The 26,544-nt window shown below is 45.6% G+C and overlaps 1 protein-coding gene across 1 annotated transcript in view; it reads left to right on the top strand.

Annotated features, from left to right (window-relative positions):
• LOC147729427 (uncharacterized) overlaps positions 1 to 26,544 on the top strand; it is a 326,741-nt gene that overhangs the window by 69,067 nt on the left and 231,130 nt on the right. Inside the window, exon 3 of the mRNA XM_086959847.1 lies at positions 20,778 to 20,888. Coding sequence (XP_086815973.1) covers positions 20,778 to 20,888 — 111 coding nt within the window. The remainder of the gene's footprint in view (positions 1 to 20,777; positions 20,889 to 26,544) is intronic.

Here is a 26,544-nt window from a genome sequence, read left to right as displayed (position 1 = left end):
ATCATCAGTGGTCGCGAGCGGATTGTAGAAGATGGAGCTTCCTGCGCTGCAACGAAAGAATGTGATTTACGTTCGCAGAAACAGACTTAATAGAATTCTTCACAGCAAATGTTTCTTGATGCAATGTGCCGTTACATTTTTGATTGTTTTAGCAACATTGGTGGGTGGAATCGTCTTTAGCATAAACTTGATTTTTGTGCCAGTTTCTACAGTACCTCCCCTTGACCCTGCTATTTCTACTGTTTCCTCTATACACTCTTTTCACCCGTTTCCGGAACATGAGCAAGCCAGACGCTCAGAATTCACCAACAACACTTTTGTACAGCTCTTGCACCAACACCAACTGGTAGTTAACACTACAGACTGCTGGGTATGTGGCTTGATACCTCACACTATGGATAAAGGTATTCCATATCTGGTTTTGCCTTACAGCTATAATGGATCATTTCAGGCCTTCCAAACCATCTTTGCTTATGCCCTGGAAACCTATCCTCCACGTCCACCACGTTCCACTAAATATAACTCTGCTAACAAAGCTTTAGTCCAGGGAATTATTGACATGGTCAAGGACGTCAATAATACTCCATCATACCCTAGAGACGAATTGCGAGTATATTTAAGTTGGAATACTTCAGAGTATCGCCTTAGTTTAGGAGAAAGCAAGCGTAAAAGCTCAACTCCAATCTGGGTCGTACCTCACCGAGGTCAGGTCTGTTTGCAAGGTAATGGAAGAAATCCGAGAGCTCAGCTAGGGAAAAGTGAGTGCGTAGAGACTTATGTGTTTCCGGCTAACTCTTCCCCTGCCTTTCTTACTGCTAGGGGTACCTATTTCATTTGTCGAGACAGAGCTTATACATGGTTGCCTGCCGACTTCTCAGGATCATGTTATATTGCTCGATTATTGCCTCCGACATACACTGCTTCACCTGATTACCACAGAACAAGAGTAGCGAGAGGTGTCTTCAGCAAGGAAGATACCGCTGGTCAGGAAGCCGGAGACTTCTTCAAAGGCTTCCTTCCGTTCTGGGGACCTATGGCCAATAGTAGAAACATACGTCAGCTAACACGGGTAGTTGAATCTACTATTACTGAAACTGCTGGTGCCCTTAGCAATCTGACAGCTGAGCTTCAGGCGGATAGGCTCATGACGTTGCAGAACCGTATGGTTCTAGACGTTATACTTGCAGATCGAGGTGGGGTATGCAGAATGATCCAATCGAGCTGCTGTGTCTTTATTCCTAATAATGCTCCAACAGTCTATGAGGCGATCTCTAAGTTGCACAAGATTTCAGACTCCATACATGTAGACAAGGGAAACTGGTCCTTCATGGAGTGGTTTTGGACTCTGATCTCAGCGTGGGGATGGAAGGTTCTAATGGTCATTGGTGTCATCCTAGTATTTCTATTCTCATGTTGTCTGATTATCCAGTGTGGTCCTGCTCTGTGTAGTCTTTGTGCTGCGACTTGTCTCAGAAAACCACCTGCGTTTGGAGAAAAGACACGAGAAAGGATGATGATACAACAACATGTCACTGACCTGATGAGCATAGAACTAGATTCTGACATAGACTGAGTAATTGCCTATGTAAGGGCAAAAGGAGGGTCTGAGGTTCCGTGACGGTTCTGCGACGACTTGAACCCGTGTTTTTAAGTTTGTCGGAAATACCTAATATTGGTATCAGTGAACCGCAAATGATCCATTTAGTATATCCTAGTGTTTTCGCTACGCTACGAGCAAGAGCACTCCTTCCATTGACATATTTCTGATATACCCACGGCATCCATCTTAGATCATGGCCGCCATTTTGTGTTTCCTTGCCCTCACATATGCAATAGCCTCTGATCACTTCATTCACTCCACTTTGATTAAGGACACGTAGTCTTAGCCGGAGATTCACCTCTTACATGACACGTGCATCTTAAACCAGATCACGCTGTAGCTGCATGACTCGACAAAGGCTGCCTCCTCTGCCCGAGGCCAGCCCTGCCAAACTGGTCTTCGTGTCCATTGTACCTGATCATGATTAGGCGGCCGAAGCCGGTAGCCTTGCCCATTTACAACCCACAAACATCCCTTATCCCACTTTTCTATCTCCCACACCTGGCTCTGTTTCTTTCTTTCTGAATCTTTATTAGGGGGAGGTAACGAACTTTACGATGAGGCGGTCCGGGTCCTGAATGCAATATTGACAGGGAATTGTGACAAACTAGTGGGAACCCCTCTCTTCGCAATGTTTGGCCTCAGATATTATCGACGGTTCCTGTGTAACACCAAATATTTATTGTTTTAGACACGAAGGTTTTGGGAATGTATTACATGTAAAGAATTTGCCCCCAGCATAAAATTTCGTATATAAGGAGCAACCCACTTTGTACAAATCGAACAGGCTCCTAGTTTCTGCCCGTGTGTAGATTCTGTGACTTCTGTGTCCCTGCAGTAATAAACCTTTGGTCTTTGACGCCACCATCGAGAAGCCCGTGTTTCTGTTCATTTGTGCACCAAGGCAGGTGGAACTCCGGGGTCTTTGGGTGTTGTACCCTGACACCTCTGGACGGAACCAAAAAGTCCAGAACTCCACTGGGAAATATAATATTGCATCCAAGAACAGGGGAGAAAATTCAACTTAAACATAATACAACATGCAATTCCGAACACGTGATATACGCCATCAAATGCCCGTGTGGACTCCTCTACATAGGAAAAACAGACAGAAAGCTAAAAGTGAGACTAACGGAACACAAGAGTAGGATACGACTAAAAAATATCACATCACCTCTAGCGCAACATTGGACAGAAGCAAGGCACACGATAGCGCAACTAAGATTCCAAATAGTTGAGCAGGTTCCACAAAGATTGGGATTCGATAATGCAAAGATTCTTCTCCAGAGAGAAGCCTTCTGGATACGCAAATTGCAAACTTTGGTCCCTTTTGGGCTCAACGATAAAATTGAGATGGTATGTTTTCTTTAAACAACCAACACTGATGGACGGTCCTGACACCCCCGTGAATTCAGACACGCGATCCAGTTAAAAATCTATAAATAAATTCAAAGAGGCACAAACTACGAATAATTCACATTACTCCACATACACAAATACACTAAGCAGAAGATTGTAAATAGGCAGGCATCGACATAGAATACAAAGGGATTGTAAATATCTATTGGATGTTATATATGTTCTGAAATTAGTTTTTTGCTTAGATGCATATGTTATGTATTCGTATTATCATTTTCCATTTGTTTTATGTTAAGGAAATTAACATTAATTCAGCTAAAAGTGCAAACAATTATTCTCCCTTGAATACAAATTAAATAATAGTCTCAAGTCATACTCAATACTGTACAAGCATGAAAACTCAGATTAGGTTTGATCGTTTTTATAGAACACTCTAAAATGGCTGCCCCTATCCGCTCATAACTAACTAGCGCAGAACTACTAAAGTCCGTTTTTAATGTTAGGGAAAACTTAAAAACCAAAACTAGAAGAAGGACTGAAACTTCAATGGCGGCTGCGAACACGCCAGAGTGGAACCTTAGAAGGCCAACAAAACTTGTATTCTAGGTAAGCCGCGCAATGCGTTTTTTCGAAAACGCTTAAAGCGAAAGGGATTTCAAAATGAAAATTGGGTAAACTAATTCTGTGGTTTTCCCACAGCTAAAACAACAAAAAGACTAACACTGCGGGACCAAAGCGCCACAGCATAGGACCGCAGGTAAACTTAAACCCTTTTGTGAGAATACTTGTTGATTAGTAAAACGATCATGGCATTAAAACAAGACTCTCAACCTTTTAACAGGTTGGTGAGGGCTGCCAGCCCAAATAACAAGAAGGATTTGGAAACGTTATACGAAACAGGTACAACATGAGTTTGTCACATGTATACGTTAAATAGACTATTTTCCTGTTATCTAAGGAAATTAGACTGCAACCTTATTTTTTCCTTTTCAGTATAAACTCAATTAAATTGGCCATAGAAGCGAGACCAACGCATCACGCATCGGCTCGCAGGTAATTATTTTATCCGTCCTTCCTTTTTTTAAGACTTGATAAATATGCAGAAGCAAAGTTTAGATATAAGATATTTATAAACATCTCGCTCAATTTCATCCCTTTTGTACATAGGAATACCGTTTTATTGTTCCAAACAACCTGCCAGTCACGGTAGGTAGGCTCAGATACAATTCAAATGAATAATGAATTCAAAATAATTATCTAAAATACAGCTAATGGTTAGATCGTTTTGTACAGGTATCAAAATAAAAACAGAGGAATATAATTCCATTGAAATTTAAAAGGCTTAAATCTCAAGTATTGAGATACAGAAATAATTATATAACTGAGTAACTTATAAACATCAAAGCAATAGTTTTCTATACACTAATTTTTTCTTTTTTCAACAGACCCCTGACGAAGGGGCCACGAAAGGTCCCGAAATGCATTGGGTTCTTATGTGTTCATATTAAGCAACATTATTTTGTGTTATCTTTATGTTGAGTTGATGACTCTCAATGATTTGCAAAATATAAATTGTGATTGATGAAAAGAAAGCATGTTTATGTAATGTGTTTAACATAATGAAATAATGGTTGAAATATAAACAAAAAAGTTAAACGAATTAAGAGCTTGCTCAGTTTTATGTTGTGCACCTTAGAGCCCTGGCAGCCTTTCTGGTGTCAGGCTTAATACGACTTTTTAAAAGTGGCATTTCTAAAACAATGTTAAATCTAACTTTACCAGATAAGAGAATTTATCATTACCATTCCAAAGATATAAAACATGATGTAGCTACTCCTTTCTAATTGGAAATGATAGTTTAAAAGTGTATTAAGGAATTTCCACTGTTAACCTACGAGCGGAGTAGGCCTCACAGTAGTAAAAAACAAAAGTAGCTGTCTGTAACTACCAGGACATGCAAAACTTAAAAGTATATGTCCTACCTTTTACTTACACAGTACCCTGTCCTATGGGTTACCTAAGGCCTACCTTAGGGGTGGCTTATGTGTAATAAAAGGGGGGCTTAAGGCAAAGGGTTTTAAATGCCAAGGCGAAATGGCAGTAAACTGCACACACAAGCCCTGCTGCGGCAGGCCTGAGACATCTTTCCAGGGCTACTCATGTGGGTGGCACAATCAGTCCTGCAGGCTGTAACGACCGGATTTTCGGACCAGATAGGATCAGCTCACCAAGACACCACCAACCCAGCCGAAACATAACCACCTCCCTCCTCAGGACCCATCTATCCAGGCACCTGGGTACCTACCTGAGGATGGGGAACTAGCAATATACAAGCTCATATCATCAAAAACACCACTAAATCTATGGGGATTAATAGGAATACTCACTGATTACTAAGGACGTCCATGCCCTACACCACACTCATACAATATAGTCTCGCGACCACATGGCCCAGACTAATCTACCCTCCTACTCATAGTGAATGGGGCAGTTCCAATAACTTACCATTACACACTGACACACTCAGTGCTCACTCAAGCCACAATCCTGTGGGTATACGCACTGTGTCCTCCCAGTGCTCTCACTATTACATACAGACACAAGCCACAATCCTGTGGGTATACACATTGACCGCAGTCAATGCTCTCATTAACGCCGCTTTCCCTAGAGGCGATCTCATTACACACCAGTGTCCTCCCTGGTGCTCTCATTAACGGCACTTTCTCTAGAGGCGATCTCATTACACACCAGTTTCCCCCCTGGTGCTCTCATTAACGCCACTTTCTCTAGAGGCGATCTCATTACACACCAGTATCCCCCCAGGTGTTCTCATTAACGCCGCCTTACCACGACGATCACTTTCCTATGAATACCTTCAGCTCTTTCTCTCTCTCTGTTGGGAAGTTTCTCTCACTATCCACTAAAGGTACAATACTACAATATTATGGATCACACAAGAATGGCCAAATTACACTGTGCAATTATTGTCATCTAATACAAGTTCTCCTCTCCCCCTCATTATTCAGTTACCATTTACCTGTCCGGGAGTCGCATCCGTCCACATAATAGCACCTGACTAGAAGAAAGGTTAACCTTATCATAAAACAATAGCAGTTACACACTATATGCAAAAGTTATTCCCTGATTTAAGCGCTCCTCCTCCCTTTTGATCCATCAGTTACCATTACAGCATCTGGCTAGAAGAAAGGTTAGCTTTATCATAAGAAAATAACAAGTACACACTAGTTCACTAAGAACTGGGGTTCCTTTATTAACAATAACAATATAATACTGCACTATAACACATAGCCTGAAAAGTAAAAGGGGAATAGACACATATACAGATATGCGGGGTCTATTTATTATAATGGAAAGCTTTATTACTATAACACATCCACATGTAACTAACAGGGACTGTAAATAGCTAAAGAGGGAATGGATTATACTGCACACCACTGAAAGAAAAAGGATTAGCAATACAGTAGGGGAATCTAGCCTAGGAAATAAAGGACAAGATTAATGTTTATGGGCATTAATATAACAGGACAGATATCACCTGATTAGTATGAAGTCTTGCTCTAGCTGTCATCTGGGTTCCTCTCTCGTCTGTGCCTTAGCTCGTCTCAGATTCTCCCCTGCACTCTTGGACACGCATCTGCGCTGATCACTCTGCACTGGATTCCTCTCCCCCACGAACTGTTTTCACTTCCCAGCTTCAGTCTAATAATAACGTTTCTGCCGCTCTGATAACAGTTCGCACCACTAGCTTCTTCACTCTGTCTGATTATCTCAGCTCCAATGTCCAATTCACTCCAGCTGCTCCCACAGACTAATCCACGATATAACTTCCGTCTCTTCCAAAAGGCATCACTTCAGACTCCAGCTGATCACAACTCCTTCTGATAAGTAACTGCTTCTGACTGCTTCCTTCAGTTCCAAACATCATCTCACTTCTCTCTGTTCAAAACACCATCTGCTCACAACTGCTTCTGACAACTCCAGCAATCATCTGTCTTCTCTCCCTCCAAGCATTAACTCACTTCTCTCTCCAGCTTCAACTGTCTGACTTCTCTCTGTTCCAAGCATCGACTAACTGACAAACTCACAAACTGACACTCCTCTTCTGCACTTCGCTAATATGGAATGCTCTCTCCTCATGGAAAGTTCCAGCCAGTAGCCTCCTCCCACCGGATCCATGTACCAGGCTCCTTACTCCAGACGCCCCCACAGTGACCAGCTGCTTGTTTCGTCTAGAGACTTGAGCCCAGGGACACTTCTTGATTAGATTCAGCTCTGGCCGGTTCTCTCCAGTTTGCATAGGGCGAACAACACCTCATAACTAAAACATCACCTTTACCCTGCAAGCATCTCAGTCTGCAGGGACAGAAAGCAAAATGGAGTCTCTCTAGTTCTGGGCCTTGTAGGCCCGAAAAGGACTTAACTCTATCAGAATACCTACACAAACCATACCAATATGTAATATAAAGTCAGGACTACATGATCCACCCTCTACTATAGGTAGGATGATGAAAGGACACATAATTATGTCAAAGCCAATAGGCAATAGATGGATTAGAGTCAAGAATAAGGGATCTATCATCATATCAAGCAGTGAGGTTCCGTGACGATTGTAAGTGGTGTTTTCGACTCGCACGAATATGGTCGAGTCTGGTATCTACGAACCGCAAATGACGAGTTTAATAAGTGTGCGCAGTTTCGCTGTGCTAACTTAAACCGTTCGTTTGTTACGTGGGTTATTCATCTGTACCCACGGGTTCCATCTTAGATACGGCATCCATTTGTTTCTTGCCCTCAAGTAGCCAGCGAACGGACGTTGTCCGTTTCGCGACCCTGGGATTCCCAAAACATCCGCGGAAGACACATGTCCTTTGAAAATGTCTTTATGACGAGGGGGATGATACTGTAAGGCAGATGGCCCCGCTCGAGGCTCATCTTGCCGTGCCGGTCTATTGTCCCAGCCGTGCATCTCATTAGGCACGTCCCTTTGATGCCTGTAGCTCGTGTTTCCCGATACCTCCCCTTTACACTCTTTTCGATCTCCCCACTGTTTCCATCTTCCTCTGCCCCTGTCCTTGTTCCTTCTTCGATCTGTTTTACTGCCGATTGGAATGTACTAATGGTGGGAAGATGGGTTTTTACAGTTGGGAACCGCCAAATGTTTCCGCACTTATGCTCCGGACCTTGAATGTATCAAAGTGACCCCTCTCGGGGATAATTATGGGAACCGAGTTGTAAACCTTTGTGTACCATGTAACCCTATGGGAGAAATCTGTATAAAAGGAGCGATCCACAGTAGCAATTTGAAGCAGTCTCCTCGAACTCACACTCGTTGTACTTCCTGTGACTTCTGTGTTCCCTGCAGTAAATAAACCTCGAATCTTTGACGCCGAAGGAAGTGTCCCGTGTCTCTGTCATTCGTACGCCGGAGCAGGTTACCCACGAAGGTTTCAGGTGTTGTCCCCTGGCACCGCTGGGTCTTAAATAACCCAGTCCTTCAGTTGGGGCTGCATCAGTGGTACCGGTCCAAGCCCGACGATCGTGAGGAACTTCGTGTGAAATCTCCGAGGGAAGGTGCACTCCGCTTCATCGATCCTGTTGTCGAAACAAGTGGCCCGAAGACTTTTCCCGCGAAGATTCCCGCCTCCTGACGGCTGCGACGGACTGCTGCCCTGACTGTAGACCTGTTTTGGCGCCTGGCGTAGACCTTGGTATAGCGAGACGATTGACGGGCCTTCCTGGTGACGCCATCGATCTTTGAGTTAAGTATTTGTGGGTCGCTCCCAGAGTTCTTGGTTGTGGTTGCTTAGTTGTTGCATGGTTCCATTGCATTTGTGGTTCTTGGTACTTTGTTGTGATATTTGACGACTGCAGCCGCCAAAGACCGAGGGTTGTTGCTCTTTGCAGGGACTTGGTAAATCCCGTAACCCTTGACGTTTGTGAAACTCGGCTAGTGTGCACGATGCCTGGTCGCAGTACTTTGTTTAGTTGTTTTAGACGTTGTGGTACGGATTCCCGACTGGAGGACTCTTGTCCGATACCTCCGGTTGGAACTCCCACTTATGAGCTCTACAGTAAGCACGGGCTAGGCCCGATTACTTTTAATGAATACTGGATTCGTTATACCAAAAAAGATGGTGCCCTTAGTTGGCCACCTCATGGTAGTTTTGAGACCACGATCTTAGATAATCTTGAGGCTAAATTGTTTGAGAAAAAGTCAAGGCCGGCCATGTTTGATGCCTTTCGGTTGTGGCGTAAAGAAGCCCGACAGAAAGAGATCAGACAGACTAAACGTAATCAGAAAGATGGTGTTGCCACTATTGTAAAGAAAGCAGAGCAGTTTCAGCGTGATAAGGAAAAGGAAGTGTTTGATAGGCTACAGCGTATGTCCATAGATAAATGCTATCCTGCTTTGCCAACGGAGTCGGATAAAAAGGAAGAATTAGTTGAGGATCCTTTAATGTCCTATCTTATGAAGTCGCCACCTCCGTATGTACAGGGTACCACGCCTCCTGTGGTTCCCCCTGTACCTGCTCCCCAACCTGTTCCTCAACCTATACCTGTTCTTCCGGTTGTTCCTGCTCCTTTGCCTACTGCTGTTCCTACTGCTCCTCCGCTTCCACATACTCCTGCTCCCGCTACTGCTCCTACTCTACTTACTCCTGTTGCTTCTTCTGCTTCTAATTCTTCTCTTGTTAATCCCTTATGCTATACTTCCCCATCTACTCGATGTCGTACCCCTCCGGTTGCGGCTAGCTTTTTCAATTCTCTTGGCCCTGTTCTTGGGTCCGCTGGTTCGGACGGTCCTCAAAGACGTAGTCAGCTTCCCGGTAACAGGGAACGTGCTGCATTATATAATATGGCGATGGGTTGGATGACGTACCCTCTTAGAAATCCTCCACGTGCTGTACTTGATACGTTCTGTCAATTTAATGTACCGACACAGAGGTACGTGTTCGAAGAAATGTGCAAGGTTCTTCGCGACCAGATATCGGCCGATGCACCTGACGATGTGTTGACCGCTTTGTCTGATCTACAGCTTCAGTTCTCAAGCGGAATGATAGTGGATACCAACGTTCGACGCGCTGTTGAGCGGTTGTTATCTTTCCGACCCTCTCCGATACCTCAAGCATTGTTTGTTGAGGATGTTGAGAGACAGTTAGATCCGTCTGGTCAGTTTCCTATGCGTGAAGTTCCACCAGTGTGGATGCCAGGTGATGCTACTGCTGTTCCTATTGTCCTGCCACATTTCCAGAGAGTATGGATACATCTCCCATGGAAAAGATCAGAAGTGTTGCAGGTGAAACAATCTTTGCCTGACCCTCGCAAAAATCCTGCAGGGTACTATAAAGAATTGTCACAGCTCGTAGACGCTACGATAATGAATCTTGCCGATATCGATATGTTGTTCGGCAATGTCGTACCTCAACCGGTATGGGCTAAGATTCGGCACGAAGATCACGCAAACGAATTAGGTGGCGATTGGGCTGCTCTTACTGCGGCCGATACGCAACAAGTTGGCGGGGCAAAACCTGAACAGCTCATTACTGCTCTCCCTCAAAGAATTATTACCTTGATGAAAACGCTTATGCCAGCAATGAGGGTGAACTGGGACAAGTTGTCAGCCTGTAAACAGAAGAAGGACGAGAGTGTCTCTGATTTCTTTACGAGATTTGAGGAGGCATTTATCGACCATAGTGGTCAGGATATGGGCACTGAGGGTGGTCAACGGTTGTTTGTGGATAAATTTGTCTCTAACTTATTGCCCGATTTGAGCAATAAATTAAAAAATTATGAGAGTGCGTGGGCCGTCTCTACATCTGCTCAAATATTGGCTACGGCACAGTATTATGAGAACAGAGAAAAAGAAGAGAACGACCGCGCTGATAAAAAGACGAAAGAACTTAAAACAAAAGTGTTGTTGCAGCAGGCCTATCCTCCGCGTTCGAATCAGAATGCTCCTCAGCAAAATAGATCACAGTCGCAATCGAATAGGTTGCAACCTCGAAATGACTCCTCTTTCCAAAGATCTTCGTTAGGGTACAATCAGTGTGCCTATTGTAGACAAGAGGGTCATTTAAAATTCAACTGTCCTGTTCTAAACGATAGTAATAGTGGTAACTCATCTAGAGGAGGTTGTGGTGGTTCTCAGCAGACATCACGTGGTAGGGGTTGTGGTGTTCAAAATGATCGTTCAGATAACTCATCAAATTCCAATAACTGTTTTGACCAACGTGGATCATCGCAAGGACGATCCGCGCAGTACAATGTAGATGATTATTACGTTGATCAGGGAACTGACGACAGTAATTACTAGGACAGCCATAGACAAGGAGAGGGAGTGGTATCAGTTCTGGTTGATCAGAGAGGGCCTTACGTCGCAGTTGCTACATCGGGCGTCGTTGAGCCTTTTCTGTTGGACACTGGTGCAGCGAAAAGTTCCATAATGCATTCGAAACTCCCTGGCGCATCTTTGTCTGGCTTAACCAATGTTTCCGTTGGATTCTCTGGCGCCCCGTTAGCAATCCAGTTTCACGCCCTTTGCCCCTTACAATTGGGCCTCGTGAGCTTCAAGCTCCGCTGATTCTAACTACTGGTTGTGGTGAAAATCTTTTGGGCCTGGATTTGCTAAAACGTTTGTATGCAACTTTGTATTGTTCTCCTGCGGGTGTAAAGCTTACGTTAGGTGAGAGGGTTGTCTCTCCTATGTACTTGTCTCTCGATAAGCTCCCACCGGAATTGAGTTCTCTTCCTGCATCTTTGTGGGCAACAGGTCCCAATGATGTGGGCCTGCTTGACATCTCCCCTTATGTTGTTCAGCTGAAATCTAATGTACGGTTGCCACGTATTCCCCAGTATCGAATCTCTCTTGATGGTGAACGAGCACTGTTAGCGATCATTTATGATCTGATCGAGAAAGATGTTATTGAAGAAACGCGGGGAAACGTGTGCAACAGCCCTGTATTACCCATTCTAAAACGTACTGACCCTTCAAAACCGCCTGTTTATCGTTTTGTTATCGATTTACAGGAGGTGAATAAAATTGTGATTCCTCAGTTCCCTGTTGTGCCTGACATCACGGCGCTACTGACTCTGATTCCAGCTTCTGCATCTTGGTTTTCGGTGATCGATTTGAAGAATGCTTTCTTTAGCATTCCGATTGCAGAAGAAAGCAGAGACCTTTTCGGTTTCTCTCTTGGTGGTCGCAGCTTCCGGTTTAAACGTGCTCCTCAGGGCTACTGTGAGAGTCCATCGATTTACAGTCAAGCCTTGAAGGGTCAGCTGGATGCGTTTTCGTTGCCGACTGGTGCGGCCTTAATCCAATATGTCGATGACTTATTGGTGGCTGCAGATACCCAGGACATTTGCAAAATTGCTACGGTGTCGTTGCTGCAATATCTCTGTGACTTACATCACAAGGTGTCACCTTCTAAACTCCAATATTGTTGTCAAGAAGTAACCTATCTAGGTCACTTATTGTCAAAGGAGGGAAGACGGTTGACCCCAGAGAGGATTGCAGCAATTGCGCGAATGACTGTGCCAACAACCCAAAGAGATGTACGTGCCTTTCTAGGTATCACGTCGTATTGCAGGCAATGGATTCCAAACTTTTCATTGCTAGCGAAACCATTGGTGGCTCTTACGTGCAAGGATGTTTCAACTCCTTTACCATGGACGGAAGAATGTCAGAAGAGTTTTTCTGAATTGCGTGACTCATTGTGTTCGGCTCCTGTGTTAGGTACTCCTGACTACAGCAAGCCGTTTACATTATATGTTCACGAGAGGGAAGGTTGTGCTTTGAGTGTCTTAACGCAACCTTTTGGTGGTAAGCAACGTCCATGTGCATATTTTTCCTCGACCTTGGACCCGGTAGCTAGAGCATTGCCGAGTTGCTTGAGAGCAACAGCGGCAGCTGCGGTGTCCATCCGACAATCAGCAGGATTGGTCATGGATAATATGCTTACGGTGATGGTTCCGCATGCGGTCGACACTCTTTTGAATCGTACGAAAACTCAGCATTTGACGAGTGCGAGGTTGTCTGGGTACGAGTTGACGCTGTTGGCAAGTCATATTCAGATAAAACGTTGCAATGTTCTGAACCCGGCGACTTTGTTACCAATTAGCACAGAGTCAGATGAAATAGCAGCCCATGACTGCTATCTGAGGACTGAAGAGGAAACAAAAGGTCGAGTGGACCTTAAAAACACTCCTTTGGAAAATCCAGATGGAACTTTGTATGTGGATGGTTCATGCTTTAAATTGCCGAATGGTGATGTGACTACTGCGTATGCTGTTGTAACTTTGAATACTGTCGTGGAAACTGCGAGATTGAATCAGAACTCTGCCCAGGCTGCAGAGCTGATCGCTCTAACAAGAGCGTGTGTGTTGGCGAAAGGGAAACGTGTGAATGTGTTTACCGACAGCCAATATGCATTTGGAGTCGCCCATAGCTTTGGACGATTGTGGAGAGAGAGAGGTTTCATGACGTCGCATGGTACGAAGATTCAGCATGGACAACTTGTGAATGATCTTTTGGATGCACTTACGTTGCCTAAGCAGGTAGCGATTGTTAAATGTAGTGCACATCGTAAGGTGACGGATGATGTTGGTCGTGGTAATGCATTTGCGGATGAGATTGCTAAGGAGACTGCCCGGAACCTTAGCACTAGAATGTATGTGACGAGTTCGGTTAGGTGGCCTACAGAGACTAGTATGTGTGAGGACACTATCGAGAGTGTGAAAGCGATTCAAGATGAGGCCACCGAGACAGAAAAGACGAAGTGGAAAGAAAGTATGGGAAAGTTGGATGCGAATGGTTGTTGGGTTGATTTGTCGGAACATAAGAGATGGATGTTGCCAGATGCGTATGTGCTAGCTGTTGTGAAAATGGCGCATGGGTTAGCACATATTAGTGTGAAAGGTATTTGTAAGTTGCTGTCCCATGTGTGGAAGAATGATGGTATCACGAAATGTGCTGAACGGTTGGTTAAGAATTGTATGGTATGTATGTTGTACAATCCTGGTAAGGGAACCCCAACTCCTCCTGGCCATTTTGCTCCCCCTACATGTCCCTTTGAGGTGATTCAATTAGACTTCATCCATATGGAGCAATGCAACAACCTGAAATATGTTTTAGTTGTGGTTTGCGCGTTCTCCCGATGGATTGAAGCCTACCCTCTTAAAGACAATACTGCCCTGTCGACTGCGAAAATCCTACTGAAGGAATACTTTCCTCGGTATGGAATGCCTCGGATTGTATGGTCTGATAACGGAAGTGAGTTTGTGGGGAGTGTGATGAAGAGTGTGTGTAAGGGCCTTGGAATTAATCAGAAATTCCATAGCGCCAATCATCCCCAGTCAGCTGGTTTGGTTGAAGGGTATAACGGCACCCTTAAACTGAAGCTAGCGAAGATTCAGGCTACGACTGGTCTTTCGTGGCCTGATGCCTTACCCTTAGCTTTATTGTCAACTAGGGCAACCGTACAGTCCCGAGTAGGGCTTAGTCCCTATGAAATAGTGTTCGGTCGTCCTGCGAATGTCTGGGGGGTCCCTAGACCGGGTGTGTTCTCTAGTCTTGAGTATCCAATGTTGATTGACTATCTTCATGATCTGACTGCTAAACTGAGGTTAATTCACCAACAGGTTTACGAAGCATTGCCGACACAGACGGAGGGTCCAGGCCACCAGCTCCAGCCCGGAGACTGGGTGGTAACCCGCAACTTTGCCCGTAAGAAGAATTTGGAACCCCGTTTCACTGGACCCTACCAGGTCCTCCTTGCCACGAGAACTGCCGTCCGTTTAGAAGGCCGAAAAAATTGGGTGCATGCCACCCATACAAAGAAAGTTCCTATACCTTTACCGGCAGACTCGTGGGTGAGGAGGGGCATTGCTTCAGCTGAATCCGAAGGATTGCCGGCTTTTGTACCTTTTAGCGACGCACAACCTGTCGGAGAATCCTCAGTGCAGCAGAAAGACATTGTTGAACATTCGCCACCAAAAGACTCAAGACCGGAACATTCGACTGATCAGCAGGACTCTGTTCCCTCATCGGATCCTTTGTTTGATGAACATACACGTCCTGGGAAAACTCGATATTTTTTGCGTTCCAGCACTAAGGACAAATAAAAAGATTTCGTTTTGTCTCTTGACAATTGCATTTCCCGTTTTCCACGATCAGTCTGAACACCCGTATCATTGTAATTATTTTTGTATATATTGAGTTTTGTTCCATATGTATTTTTGCTTCCACAGCTGAGAGACATTTTTCATATACATTGTGAATAAAGGCCGTAGGGCCGCGCGTGTACTTCCTTCTGGTTAGTAGGTCTTGACGCTAGGTTAAAGACCGTCGGTTCCTGGGAACTCCTAGGGATTGACTACTGCTACACAGAACGAAGTGCGTCAAGAAACGTTGCGGACGGTCATAGGGGATGGCGTTTTCAAAGCTGATGGACTTGGAAGAAGCTCAGGCGCAAAGATTCAAACTGCAACAACTTATTCGTTCCAAATGTTTTATGTTTCAAATGTTCGTATTGCTTTTGACTGTTTCTGCACTATTGGCGGGTGGGGTGTATTACATGATGTCGTACTTCTTACCTTCTGCCATACCTACTCCTACTTCTGACCCTAAACTTACCTCTACTGCATCCCCTCATTCTTTCCATATCCTACCCGAACGAGCAGGCTAGACGTGCAGAATTCCGAAATAATTCCTTTATTCAGCTCCTTCATCAGCACCAGTTAGTGGTTAATACTACTAATTGTTGGGTGTGTGGGTTGATGCCACATACCACGGATAAGGGAATTCCATATCTGGTCTTACCGTATAGTTCCCAGGGTTCAGCTCGAGCATTCCAAACAATGTTTCGAAGAGCACTAGATTCGTATCCCAGTCGAGAGCCACGTTCTCCCTACTTTGGCCCTGGCTCGTATCATAAGCCTTTGTCTATAGCGATAGAAGATTTAGATAGAGATATCTATGAGCCGTCGCTCATCCCAGAGGAAGAGGTACAAGCCTATAGGGTCCTGAGTAAGGTCGAGTATAGTGCGCTCACGAGTGAAAAACAGCTTAAAAGCTCGCCTCCGATATGGGTCGTACCCCACATTGGTAATTTTTGTCTAATGGGTCGTGGCCGAAGATCGAAAGCCCGACTTGGAGAGAGTGCTTGCACCGAGAATTACATTCTGCCGATGGTCTCGTCCCCTGTGTTTCTGGCTGCCAAGGGTACATACTTTGTTTGCCATGATCGTGCGTATGCATGGTTGCCCTCCGACTTTGTGGGCTCATGTTTTATCGCAAATCTGTTGCCTCCGACGTTTACTGTAGACGCAGACTATCACAAAACTAGAGTTGTGAGAGGCGTAATTAGCGAAGAGGACACTGCCGGTCAAGAGGCAGGAGACTTTTTCAAGGGTTTCCTCCCGTTTTGGGGGCCTATGGTTAATAGTAGGAACCTGAGACAGTTGACTCGGGTGGTGGAATCAACAGCTAATATTACTGCCGGTGCCCTTGGTAATATCACCACAGAACTTCAGGCGGATAGGCTTATGAGGTTACAAAACCGTATGGTTTTAGACGTGATCTTAGCAGATCGAGGTGGGGTTTGTAAGGTGATCCATTCGAGCTGCTGTATTTTCATTCCAGATAACGCTCCGACCGTCTATCAAGCCATCTCAAAGTTGCATAAGATCTCTGAATCCATACACGTGGATGTAGGGGATTGGACGCTACTTGGGTGGTTTTGGGGCCTGATGTCGACTTGGGGTTGGAAGATTCTGATGATTATCGGAGTTGTTGTGGCATTCCTGTTTACGTGTTGCCTTTGTGTGCAGTGTGGTCCCGCCTTATGTGGCCTCTGTGCTACAACGTGTATAAGACAGCCACCTGTTACCAAGGGGACTCGGTTGGACAGAGCTATGTTACAGCAACATCTAGATGGTCTGATGAATATCGAGTATGATTCCGACTAGTGCTTGCCTACATGAGGGCAAAAGGAGCGTCTGAGGTTCCGTGACGATTGTAAGTGGTGTTCTCGACTCGCACGAATATGGTCGAGTCTGGTATCTACGAACCGCAAATGACGAGTTTAATAAGTGTGCGCAGTTTCGCTGTGCTAACTTAAACCGTTCGTTTGTTATGTGGGTTATTCATCTGTACCCACGGGTTCCATCTTAGATACAGCATCCATTTTGTTTCTTGCCCTCAAGTAGCCAGCGAACGGACGTCGTCCGTTTCGCGACCCTGGGATTCCCAAAACATCCGCGGAAGACACATGTCCTTTGAAAATGTCTTTATGATGAGGGGGATGATACTGTAAGGCAGATGGCCCCGCTCGAGGCTCATCTTGCCGTGCCGGTCTATTGTCCCAGCCGTGCATCTCATTAGGCACGTCCCTTTGATGCCTGTAGCTCGTGTTTCCCGATACCTCCCCTTTTACACTCTTTTCGATCTCCCCACTGTTTCCATCTTCCTCTGCACCTGTCCTTGTTCCTTCTTCGATCTGTTTTACTGCCGATTGGAATGTACTAATGGTGGGAAGATGGGTTTTTACAGTTGGGAACCGCCAAATGTTTCCGCACTTATGCTCCGGACCTTGAATGTATCAAAGTGACCCCTCTCGGGGATAATTATGGGAACCGAGTTGTAAACCTTTGTGTACCATGTAACCCTATGGGAGAAATCTGTATAAAAGGAGCGATCCACAGTAGCAATTTGAAGCAGTCTCCTCGAACTTACACTCGTTGTACTTCCTGTGACTTCTGTGTTCCCTGCAGTAAATAAACCTCGAATCTTTGACGCCGAAGGAAGTGTCCCGTGTCTCTGTCATTCGTACGCCGGAGCAGGTTACCCACGAAGGTTTCAGGTGTTGTCCCCTGGCACCGCTGGGTCTTAAATAACCCAGTCCTTCAGCAGCTATCCTCTAGTTTATGCTTCTAGGTCTGGAAAAAGGCCTGAAAAGGACCAACACAAGCCAAGAATAGGGATTTAGGATGGTAGCAAGCTTAAAGTCACCATCACTCAGAAGTAGAGCCAAAAACCCGGTCACTACACAGGCCCACTAGTAGCATTTAGGTTACAGGCCCTGGGTATATAGTGTACCACTTTAAAAGGGACTTACAAGTACATTAAATATTCCAATTGTGTATACACCAATGTTATCATGTTTACAAGAGAAGCACATGCACTTTAGCACTGGTCAGCAGTGGTAAAGTGCTCAGAGTCTGAAGGCCAACAAAAAGAATTAGCAAAAAGAAGAGGTAAGCATGCAAAATGTTTTGGGGAAGACCACCCTAAAGATGATATGTCTAACAATAGCAAAGCCCTGTCAATACCCGTCTAGGTGTCTTTTGAAAACTTTTAAGGAACGTGTTCATATTCATATCCACCTCTGGTTTGTCCAACACCTTGTCCTGCAAAGTAGACCATGGGCATTCAGTGCAGAGCCTGGCATGTACCTTCTTGTCAAAATGTTTGCGTGCTAATAAGTAACCCTTTCAGGGCGAGGGGTTCAGTTACTGGATCTGACGTGGACAATCTCATCAAGCTCAAAATCAAGGAGGTCTGCCTGAGAAGGATTAGCGGCCAGGAAAGCCGGTCTCTCTTTGAAAGCACATGACTAGCGTCAGATGGGGTGGGGAGAGCGACGGGTCGGAGAGTCATCGTCGTGTTGATTAGAGTTAGGGCCAGAGGTGACAGTGTGTCAGACGGTGACTCATGAATGGGACTTCTGCCCTTAAGGAGATGTGTATAAGCCTGCAAATCGGGCCGAAATTTGCAGCTGACCACCTGGGATTCCAAGCAGCAGGGACAACCTGCCAAAATGATGCCATAGCCGTGTTAGCTGGGGGGAAATAGCCGGGTCAACTTACCTAGTGACCTACTGTTCGGCACCGCTTCTCCAAGTACGCGGAGGCAGGGATTCGCTGGCCGAGCTGAGAATTAGAAGGAGGACTGTCCAAACAGGCAGCCGGGACAAAGGGCGTGGGGTAGACAGCATGCTGGCAATCGCACAAATCAGCCCAGGATCCCAAGGCCTGTAACAAAAGCCAAAACACACCCAATACAACTTCCAAACTGAAAAATACACATAGGGCTTCAATAGAGACATGGTGAAGGTACTTAGCTCAGTCTACAGCAGCAAAGAACGAGGACGTGCCATTCTGGATGACTTCTTATGTAGGGGCGGTCTGCCCTGATTGGTTAATGGGTTTATGGGAAGTGTAGTTTGTATATTTTTTGTTTTAGTATTTTAATTGGATTCTGAAAACAATTGCAGTAAAGTTGGAGAAGCGTAATCTTTGCCTCCGGTCCTGACATAGAATCTTTGCCTCCGGCCCTGACATAGAATCTTTGCCTCCGGCCCTGACATAGAATCTTTGCCTCCGGCCCTGACATAGAATCTTTGCCTCCGGTCCTGACATAGAATCTTTGCCTCCGGTCCTGACATAGAATCTTTGCCTCCGGCCCTGACATAGAATCTTTGCCTCCGGCCCTGACATAGAATCTTTGCCTCCGGCCCTGACATAGAATCTTTGCCTCCGGCCCTGACATAGAATCTTTGCCTCAGGCCCTGACATAGAATCTTTGCCTCCGGCCCTGACATAGAATCTTTGCCTCCGGTCCTGACATAGAATCTTTGCCTCCGGCCCTGACATAGAATCTTTGCCTCCGGTCCTGACATAGAATCTTTGCCTCCGGCCCTGACATAGAATCTTTGCCTCCGGTCCTGACATAGAATCTTTGCCTCCGGCCCTGACATAGAATCTTTGCCTCCGGTCCTGACATAGAATCTTTGCCTCCGGTCCTGACATAGAATCTTTGCCTCCGGTCCTGACATAGAATCTTTGCCTCCGGTCCTGACATAGAATCTTTGCCAAATTTGTTGCACATGGGCTTTTTTTTTTTTAAATAGCTGCACCTGTATTAAATTTGTAATAAAATGATGTTTGTTGGTTTGGATTGTGTTGCACATTTCTCATAGTATTCTCCATCTCTCAATGTCAGATTGTGCCTTATTCCATTGCTCAGTTAAGAATATCTGTGCCCCATCAGCATATCTGATGCTTCCTGTGCTCAAGACTCTTGTGACGGATCCTTTCTAGGCATGTTTGTCGTCCTCTATCCTTGCCTCCATGTACAAATTCTCTCTTCTCAATTGTGCATATGTTCTACCCTACTGAACGCCACCTGCATGTCATCTTCTCTCCACCCTCACCATTGCAAGAGATTTCTGCTACATTCACTCAGATTTATTTCTCAGTTGGGCCATAAATAGTGCTTTTTCACTAGCACATTTTTTGAATCAATGCATTTGAGGTAGATTCATTGCAATTAGGCAAAGATGAGACATTGAAACTTAGCTAGCTTGTTCCTCTCCCACCGTAAAGTAATTTTCTTTGTGGCCGAGGAGTAATCGCTTCATTCTCATACACTAAGATTACATTTTGATGAATCGGGTTTTACAAATGTGTCAACATTGACTGGGTGGTTGTGCTACAGAGAGAATTGAAGGCTGAAAGAAAAACCTGTAGCCTAGAGTAGCAAAGCATTGTAAATTGGGAAGGACCGTGGCAAAGGCTTGGGCCACAGATGCTGCAGGTTTGATAAACAAAGCCCCGGCACATGAAAGCGACTGTTTGTTTTATATCTACCTTTACCTCACATCTTCCACTTGATATTTCTGTTTGCTACTCAGTGACTTTGGCGACAGGGAGGCTCTCCATTCACATTCTCTTCGCAGTAGCTATACTGGTGTGATTTTCTTTTTCACAGTGTTTACTGCTTTTCTTTTCCCAATAGGTCCGCTGATCGCCTCGTCTGTCTTTTCCTTAAGACCAGAGGAAGCAGAGGAGCTGTGCTCTGAGGACTTTGGTGACTTTGAGAGTAGGGCTCCTGCTGGCCCTCCCTGTGGTGAGTCGTTCGGTGTTGATCTTCTCTCATCTGAAAGTATTGGACACGATCGCTTTCCCATCTGCTCCCATGTTTTGGATCCAATGTCCATGGTTGTGGCACCTTTGAAAGCTTGTTTGTGGACATAGTTTTGGCAGCTCTTCTTGTGTAGCATTATGCTTTCCTCTCAATCCCTGTGCCAGATTGTGTCCTACGAGGCCTTTATTCTCCACATCTAGAGCTACAGACATTTCAGGGTATGCTCTTATACCGGCCACCAGGCTACAGGAGCAAGTTCACTTCTAATCTCGACGGCCTGCTTGAGCCAACCCTACAAAATGACGATTCACCATCTTAGGTGATTTTAATTTTTACCTTGAGGATAAGCTAAATAGAAAGACAGCAGCTCTATTAGAAACCTTGGAAGCAGTTTGCCTCACACAAAAAGTCCAGACCCCTATTCATGAAGCAGGGCACACACTTGACGGCATCTTCACATCAGTCAACAATCTTGTCCCTACCAAAACCCTGCCTTTAACCTGGTCTGACCACTCGCTCATTGAATTTAACTTACCCTTTCCCCCCCTAAGTCCCACTGAGACAGTTAAGACCCCGGCCACAATAAAAAGAAACTGGGACTTAATGGACAGACAGTCTCTCCATTCCCAGCTGGGCCTCCCGAGACCACAGCCCCATTATATACTAAAAGGCTGAACGACTCCTTCGTACCTTTAAAAAAACTATTTAGTAACAGGCATAACCCCTCAGCACCCTGGTTCTCTGATGATCTTCAGAAGGAAAAACAGCTCTGCCGACAATTAGAAAGACGCTGGCGGGCCAATTACTGCCCGAATGAAAAAGAAATATACAAATTAGCCCTAGCTCAATACAAACGCCATCTGATAAGCAAAATAATAGACTTTTACATGAATCAGATCGAAACAGCTAAAAATTCAGCCGAAGAACTCTTTGCGGTGGTGAATAAACTCACTCCTGCAAAACCCCCAGGGATGAAGAGTGACCAAAAGTTATGCAATAACATCGCAGCCGCTTTTAAAACAAAAGTAATGAATATTTTTTAAAACTTTCAGGCTCCACCTCTCCCTCCCCAAGGGAACCTATCACAAGAGAACCCAACGCCAACACACTTCTCTCCTTTTCACCGATCTCCTCGGACACAGTAGCTAAACTCATCCAAGACTCTAGATCTGGGTCCCCTACTGACCCCTGTCCACCAAAAATTCTTAAATATGCCGAACTGATCAGTCCAAGTCTTAACTGACATTTTCAATTCTATGTTCACTTCAGGTTCCTTTCCCTCCATCTGGGAAGATACATCCATCCTTCCTTTGTAAAAAAAAAACCCTCTCTGGATGCTTCAGACCCCAATAACTATCGACCCATAGCTCGGCTGCCACTACCGGCTAAAATAATCGATAAAATCATGAACTCCCAGCTGACCCAATTCATTAATGAGAACAGCTTGCTAGTTAATGTTAATGTTAAAAGATTTCGAAAGCGCATGGCTGCTCGCAAGCGTCCCAGCGCTGACAGAAGATCAGGCGAGAACAGGAGAGGGAAGTTACGGGAACAGGCAAGTCTTTAGAAGTTTCCGGAAAGGCAAGAGATTAGGTTGGGCACGGAGGTCAAGAGGGAGTGCGTTCCACAGTTTAGAAGCGTTGTAAGAAAAACGCTGGCCTCCGGAGCGCGACCTCTTGATCCTGGGTGGCAAGGTTAGGTGGGTATTGGAGGATCGGAGGGTTCTGGAGGTAGTATAGGGAACGATGAGGTCTTTAAGGATAGGGGGGGCTTTCCCGTGGAGAATTTTGTGGGTTAGGCAGAGGGCCTTGAACTGCACTCTTTGCAAGACGGGCAACCAGTGCAGTGCTCTGATGGCCGGTTTGGCCGTGCAGCGATTCTTGGTGTCAGTAAGAATCCGGGCGGCAGCGTTTTGCACTACCGGGAGCTTTGTTGTCACTTTCTTCGGCGCGCCAAGATACAGGGCATTTCCATAGTCCAGTCTGGAAAGAATGAGGCCCTGTATAAGGAGCTTTCTTGACTGAAAGGGGAGCAGCGGGAGAATCTTACGGGCGTTGCGCAAGAGACCATAGCAGACTCCTGTCGTTTTCCTTGCTTGGGTGTTCAAGGTGAGGTTTTGGTCAAGCCAAATCCCGAGGCTTTTGATCTCTGATTTGGGGGTTGGAGACAGGCCCATACACATGGGCCACTAGGATTCCGGACGGAAGTGAGACTGATTGCCCATCACCAGTATCTCCGTTTTATCGCTGTTGAGTTTCAAGTGGGTCCTATCCATCCAGCTGACTATATCTCTCAGACAGTAGTACAAATCGATGGTAGGATTTTCCTGCTGACTAAGAGAGACAACCAGCTGGGTGTCATCCGCATATGTCAGAAGTTTAATTCTGTGGGGGGTGACAATTTTTTCAAGAGGAGACATGTATACGTTGAAGAGCGTTGGGCCCTGCGGCACTCCGCAGCGTATAGGGGTCTCTTTGGAGATGTAGTCACCCTCTGCCACCTGGAAGGAGCAACAGTGAAGAAAAGATTTTAACCACGACAGGGCAGACCCTGAAATACCAAGGTCTCTGAGCCGCTGAGCCAGGATATGGTGGTTGACGGTTTTGAAGGCCGCACTAAGATCCAGGAGGATCACTGCCACTGATCCTCCTGCATCGATGATCTTCCTAGCCTCTTCGACAACCGCCACCATCGCTGTCTCAGTGCCCTGGCCCGGGCGAAAATCTGTTTGTGAAGGTTTGAGCAGTTCATTGGATTCCAGGTAATTGGACAGCTGGCCGTTAATACATTTTTCAGCCATCTTGCTGATGCATGGAAGGAGAGAGATCGGCCTGAAGTTAGTCAGGTTTCGGGGGTCCAGGTTAGGTTTTTTGAGTAAGGCCCTGACCACCGCCTTCTTCCAGCTGGGGGGTACTGTTCCGTCTGCTAGTAAGGCATTGATCAGTTCACCATCGAAGCAAGGAGGATGGGTGCTACCTGTTTTAAGTTCTTGACTGGGGCTGGGTCATGCGGAGAGCCACTCTTAAGTGATTGGAGGATGGGAGACAGGATGTCCTCACTGATGGGGGTGAACATGTCTAGTCCTGTATTCAGGTTCTGGGCCTGCATCAGGCAGAGATGTGGAGGGTCCACAGAGGTGAGAGGGGGGAGTTGGTGGAGGATGTTTTGGATCTTTTGATCAAAATAGGTGGCTAACTCGTTGCAATGATTGTCCGAGAGATCACTCGTGCATATAGGCTCCGGGGTTTTTAAAAGTCTTTTTACAATTTGAAAGGTTTCTCTGGACGAGCAGGATGCAGTACTAATTTTTTCATTGAAGAAGGCTGTTTGCGCAGCTTTTAGAGCTTTTTTATAATTGAGGATAGCCAGTTTATAATCCCTCTTGCTGTTAGGGTCAAAGTCTTTCCTCCACACTCTTTCAGACCTCTTACAGAGTTTTTTTAGGAGGCGGACCTCGTGTGTAAACCATGGGGAGGTAGGTTTTTTATCCAGGGTTTCAGATACGGTTTTTTGGGGAGTACGGTATCGAGGGAGTTTTCAATCCAAGAAGAAAATTCGGCATCTGCTGTTGCGGGTTTGGTTTCATAGTTAGGCCTAGAACGCTCCAGGACCTGCTTCCATTTGCCAAAATCTAGTTTGGCCCAGGGACGAGAGAGTCTACCCGGAGCTTGGTTGGGAGGTGGAGTGGTCGAGATCCACCAGCTAAAGGGGATAAGCAGGTGGTCGGACCAAGGCAATGGAATAGGTGCTCTCGCTTTGAGGTCAGGAATGTTGCAGAAGATGGGATCAAGCAAGTGCCCAAGAGTATGCGTGGGTTGGTCGTTCTGTAGGTGGAGTTGATGGGCTGCCAGGTCTAAAATCAGTTCTGAGGTAGTGTTGTCCTTACTATTACCGAAGTGGACATTAAGGTCCCCTAAGATTAAAAAAATGGGCAGGGTACTGGCCATGGCCAAGGAGGATTCCAGGAGGGAACTGCAGAACTGGCCCAAAGCCCCTGGGGGGCGATAGATAAGAACTTCCAAGAGGGAGTTACGTGGGGGCTAGATGCCTCCCAGTTTGGCTTTCGTCGCGAACACAGTACCGAAACCGCACTTATCAAGGCCACTGAAGAAATCAGGGCGGTGATGGATCGAGGCGGCACAGCGGTGCTAATACTCCTCGATCTGTCAGCCGCCTTTGATACGGTGGACCACTCTCTCTTGCATGAGCGGCTCGAGAAGTTAGGGGTAGGGGGTTCTGCATTGGTCCTGCTGTCCTCCTTTCTGAAAGACAGGAAGCTTACAGTTTCGGTCGACACATTTCTTTCAGACCCTTACACCCTTCCTTGTGGTTTGCCTAAGGCCTCCTTGCTGAGCCCTTCACTCTTCAATGTGTATGTTTCGGAGCTGGCCCTCTAATTCAGAGTTTTGGTTTTAGCCTTACATCCTATGAGATCGTAGTAACAGCCTACAAAAAATGAGGCCCACCCTACAATTTCTAAACTATATGCACTCCATCAACCAATGGATGAACACACACTGCCTCAAATTAAACTCGGAAAAAAACGAAATTCTGATCTTTGGCAACTTACTACCCAGTTGGGGAAACCTGTGGTGGCCTTCAGAACTAAGCGAGCCCCCAAAACCGGTGTTAAAAGCTAAGAACCTAGGGGTGTGGTTGGATCACAAACTCTCCTTTATCCAACACACAGACGCCACGGTTTCAGCCAGTCACTTCCTTATCAAGAAAGTAAGGAAGTCCTTCCATACCTCCCGGTAGACACAAAAAAAACCGGTAGTGACATCCCTAATCCAGTCAAAACTAGACCATTGTAACAGACTTCTGGGGAATGTACAGAAACAATGTTTGAAAAAACTACAAAGTGTACAAAAGTCAGCAGCACGATTACTATCCAACATCCCCAGGTATGACTCGATTTCTGCTGAAATTCGCAAACTGCACTGGCTCCCGGTGGAGCAGCGGATCAAATTCAAGGCTCTCTCCCTAGCCTATAAAGCCTTAAACCAAAAAGGCCCGGTTTTTCTACAGAATCTGCTCACCTGGTACGAGCCCACCAGACATCTACGTTCCTCCGGCACTAAACTTCTTCGGGAGCCTAAAATCCGCACCTTACAATGGGGCGGCCGCAGCTTTCACTTTCACACCACTAAGCTCTGGAATTCCCTTCCTCTTGCACTTAGGAGCGCCCCTACCCTCATGTCCTTTAGGAAACCTGGCTGTTTCACAACTAGATGCAAGAACATACCCCACTGTCCGTAGCGCCAAGACACCTCCGGGTATACGTGCACTTTATAAATCGATATAACATAACATAACATATTAAAAGAACTTTGCACTGGTATAAAAAAAAACACTATTTGCACTGTTTTGTTGCTTGTGTTTTATGGAATGAACCAAATACTTTTTTCTGAAAAGATTACAGAAAATATTTTGCTGCTGTGAAAAATATCAACATAGATTCTGGGACCATCTTAAACATACATACATAATGACAATGCCTTTTTATATAAATCATTTTACACAAGTAAAAGTTTTATCAACGCAGCGCCAGTCCTAATATATTTTAGGAAACAAATTAACCTAACTCATTTTGCCTCTATCGGTCTTTGCCTCTATCTTCCATCTTCATGATTTGAAA

The sequence above is a fragment of the Lissotriton vulgaris genome, chromosome 2_2 (assembly GCF_964263255.1).
Source record: "Lissotriton vulgaris chromosome 2_2, aLisVul1.2, whole genome shotgun sequence".
NCBI lineage: Eukaryota > Metazoa > Chordata > Amphibia > Caudata > Salamandridae > Lissotriton > Lissotriton vulgaris.
Note: the sequence above shows the minus strand (reverse complement) of the source record. Positions and strands in the feature narration are given on the sequence as shown.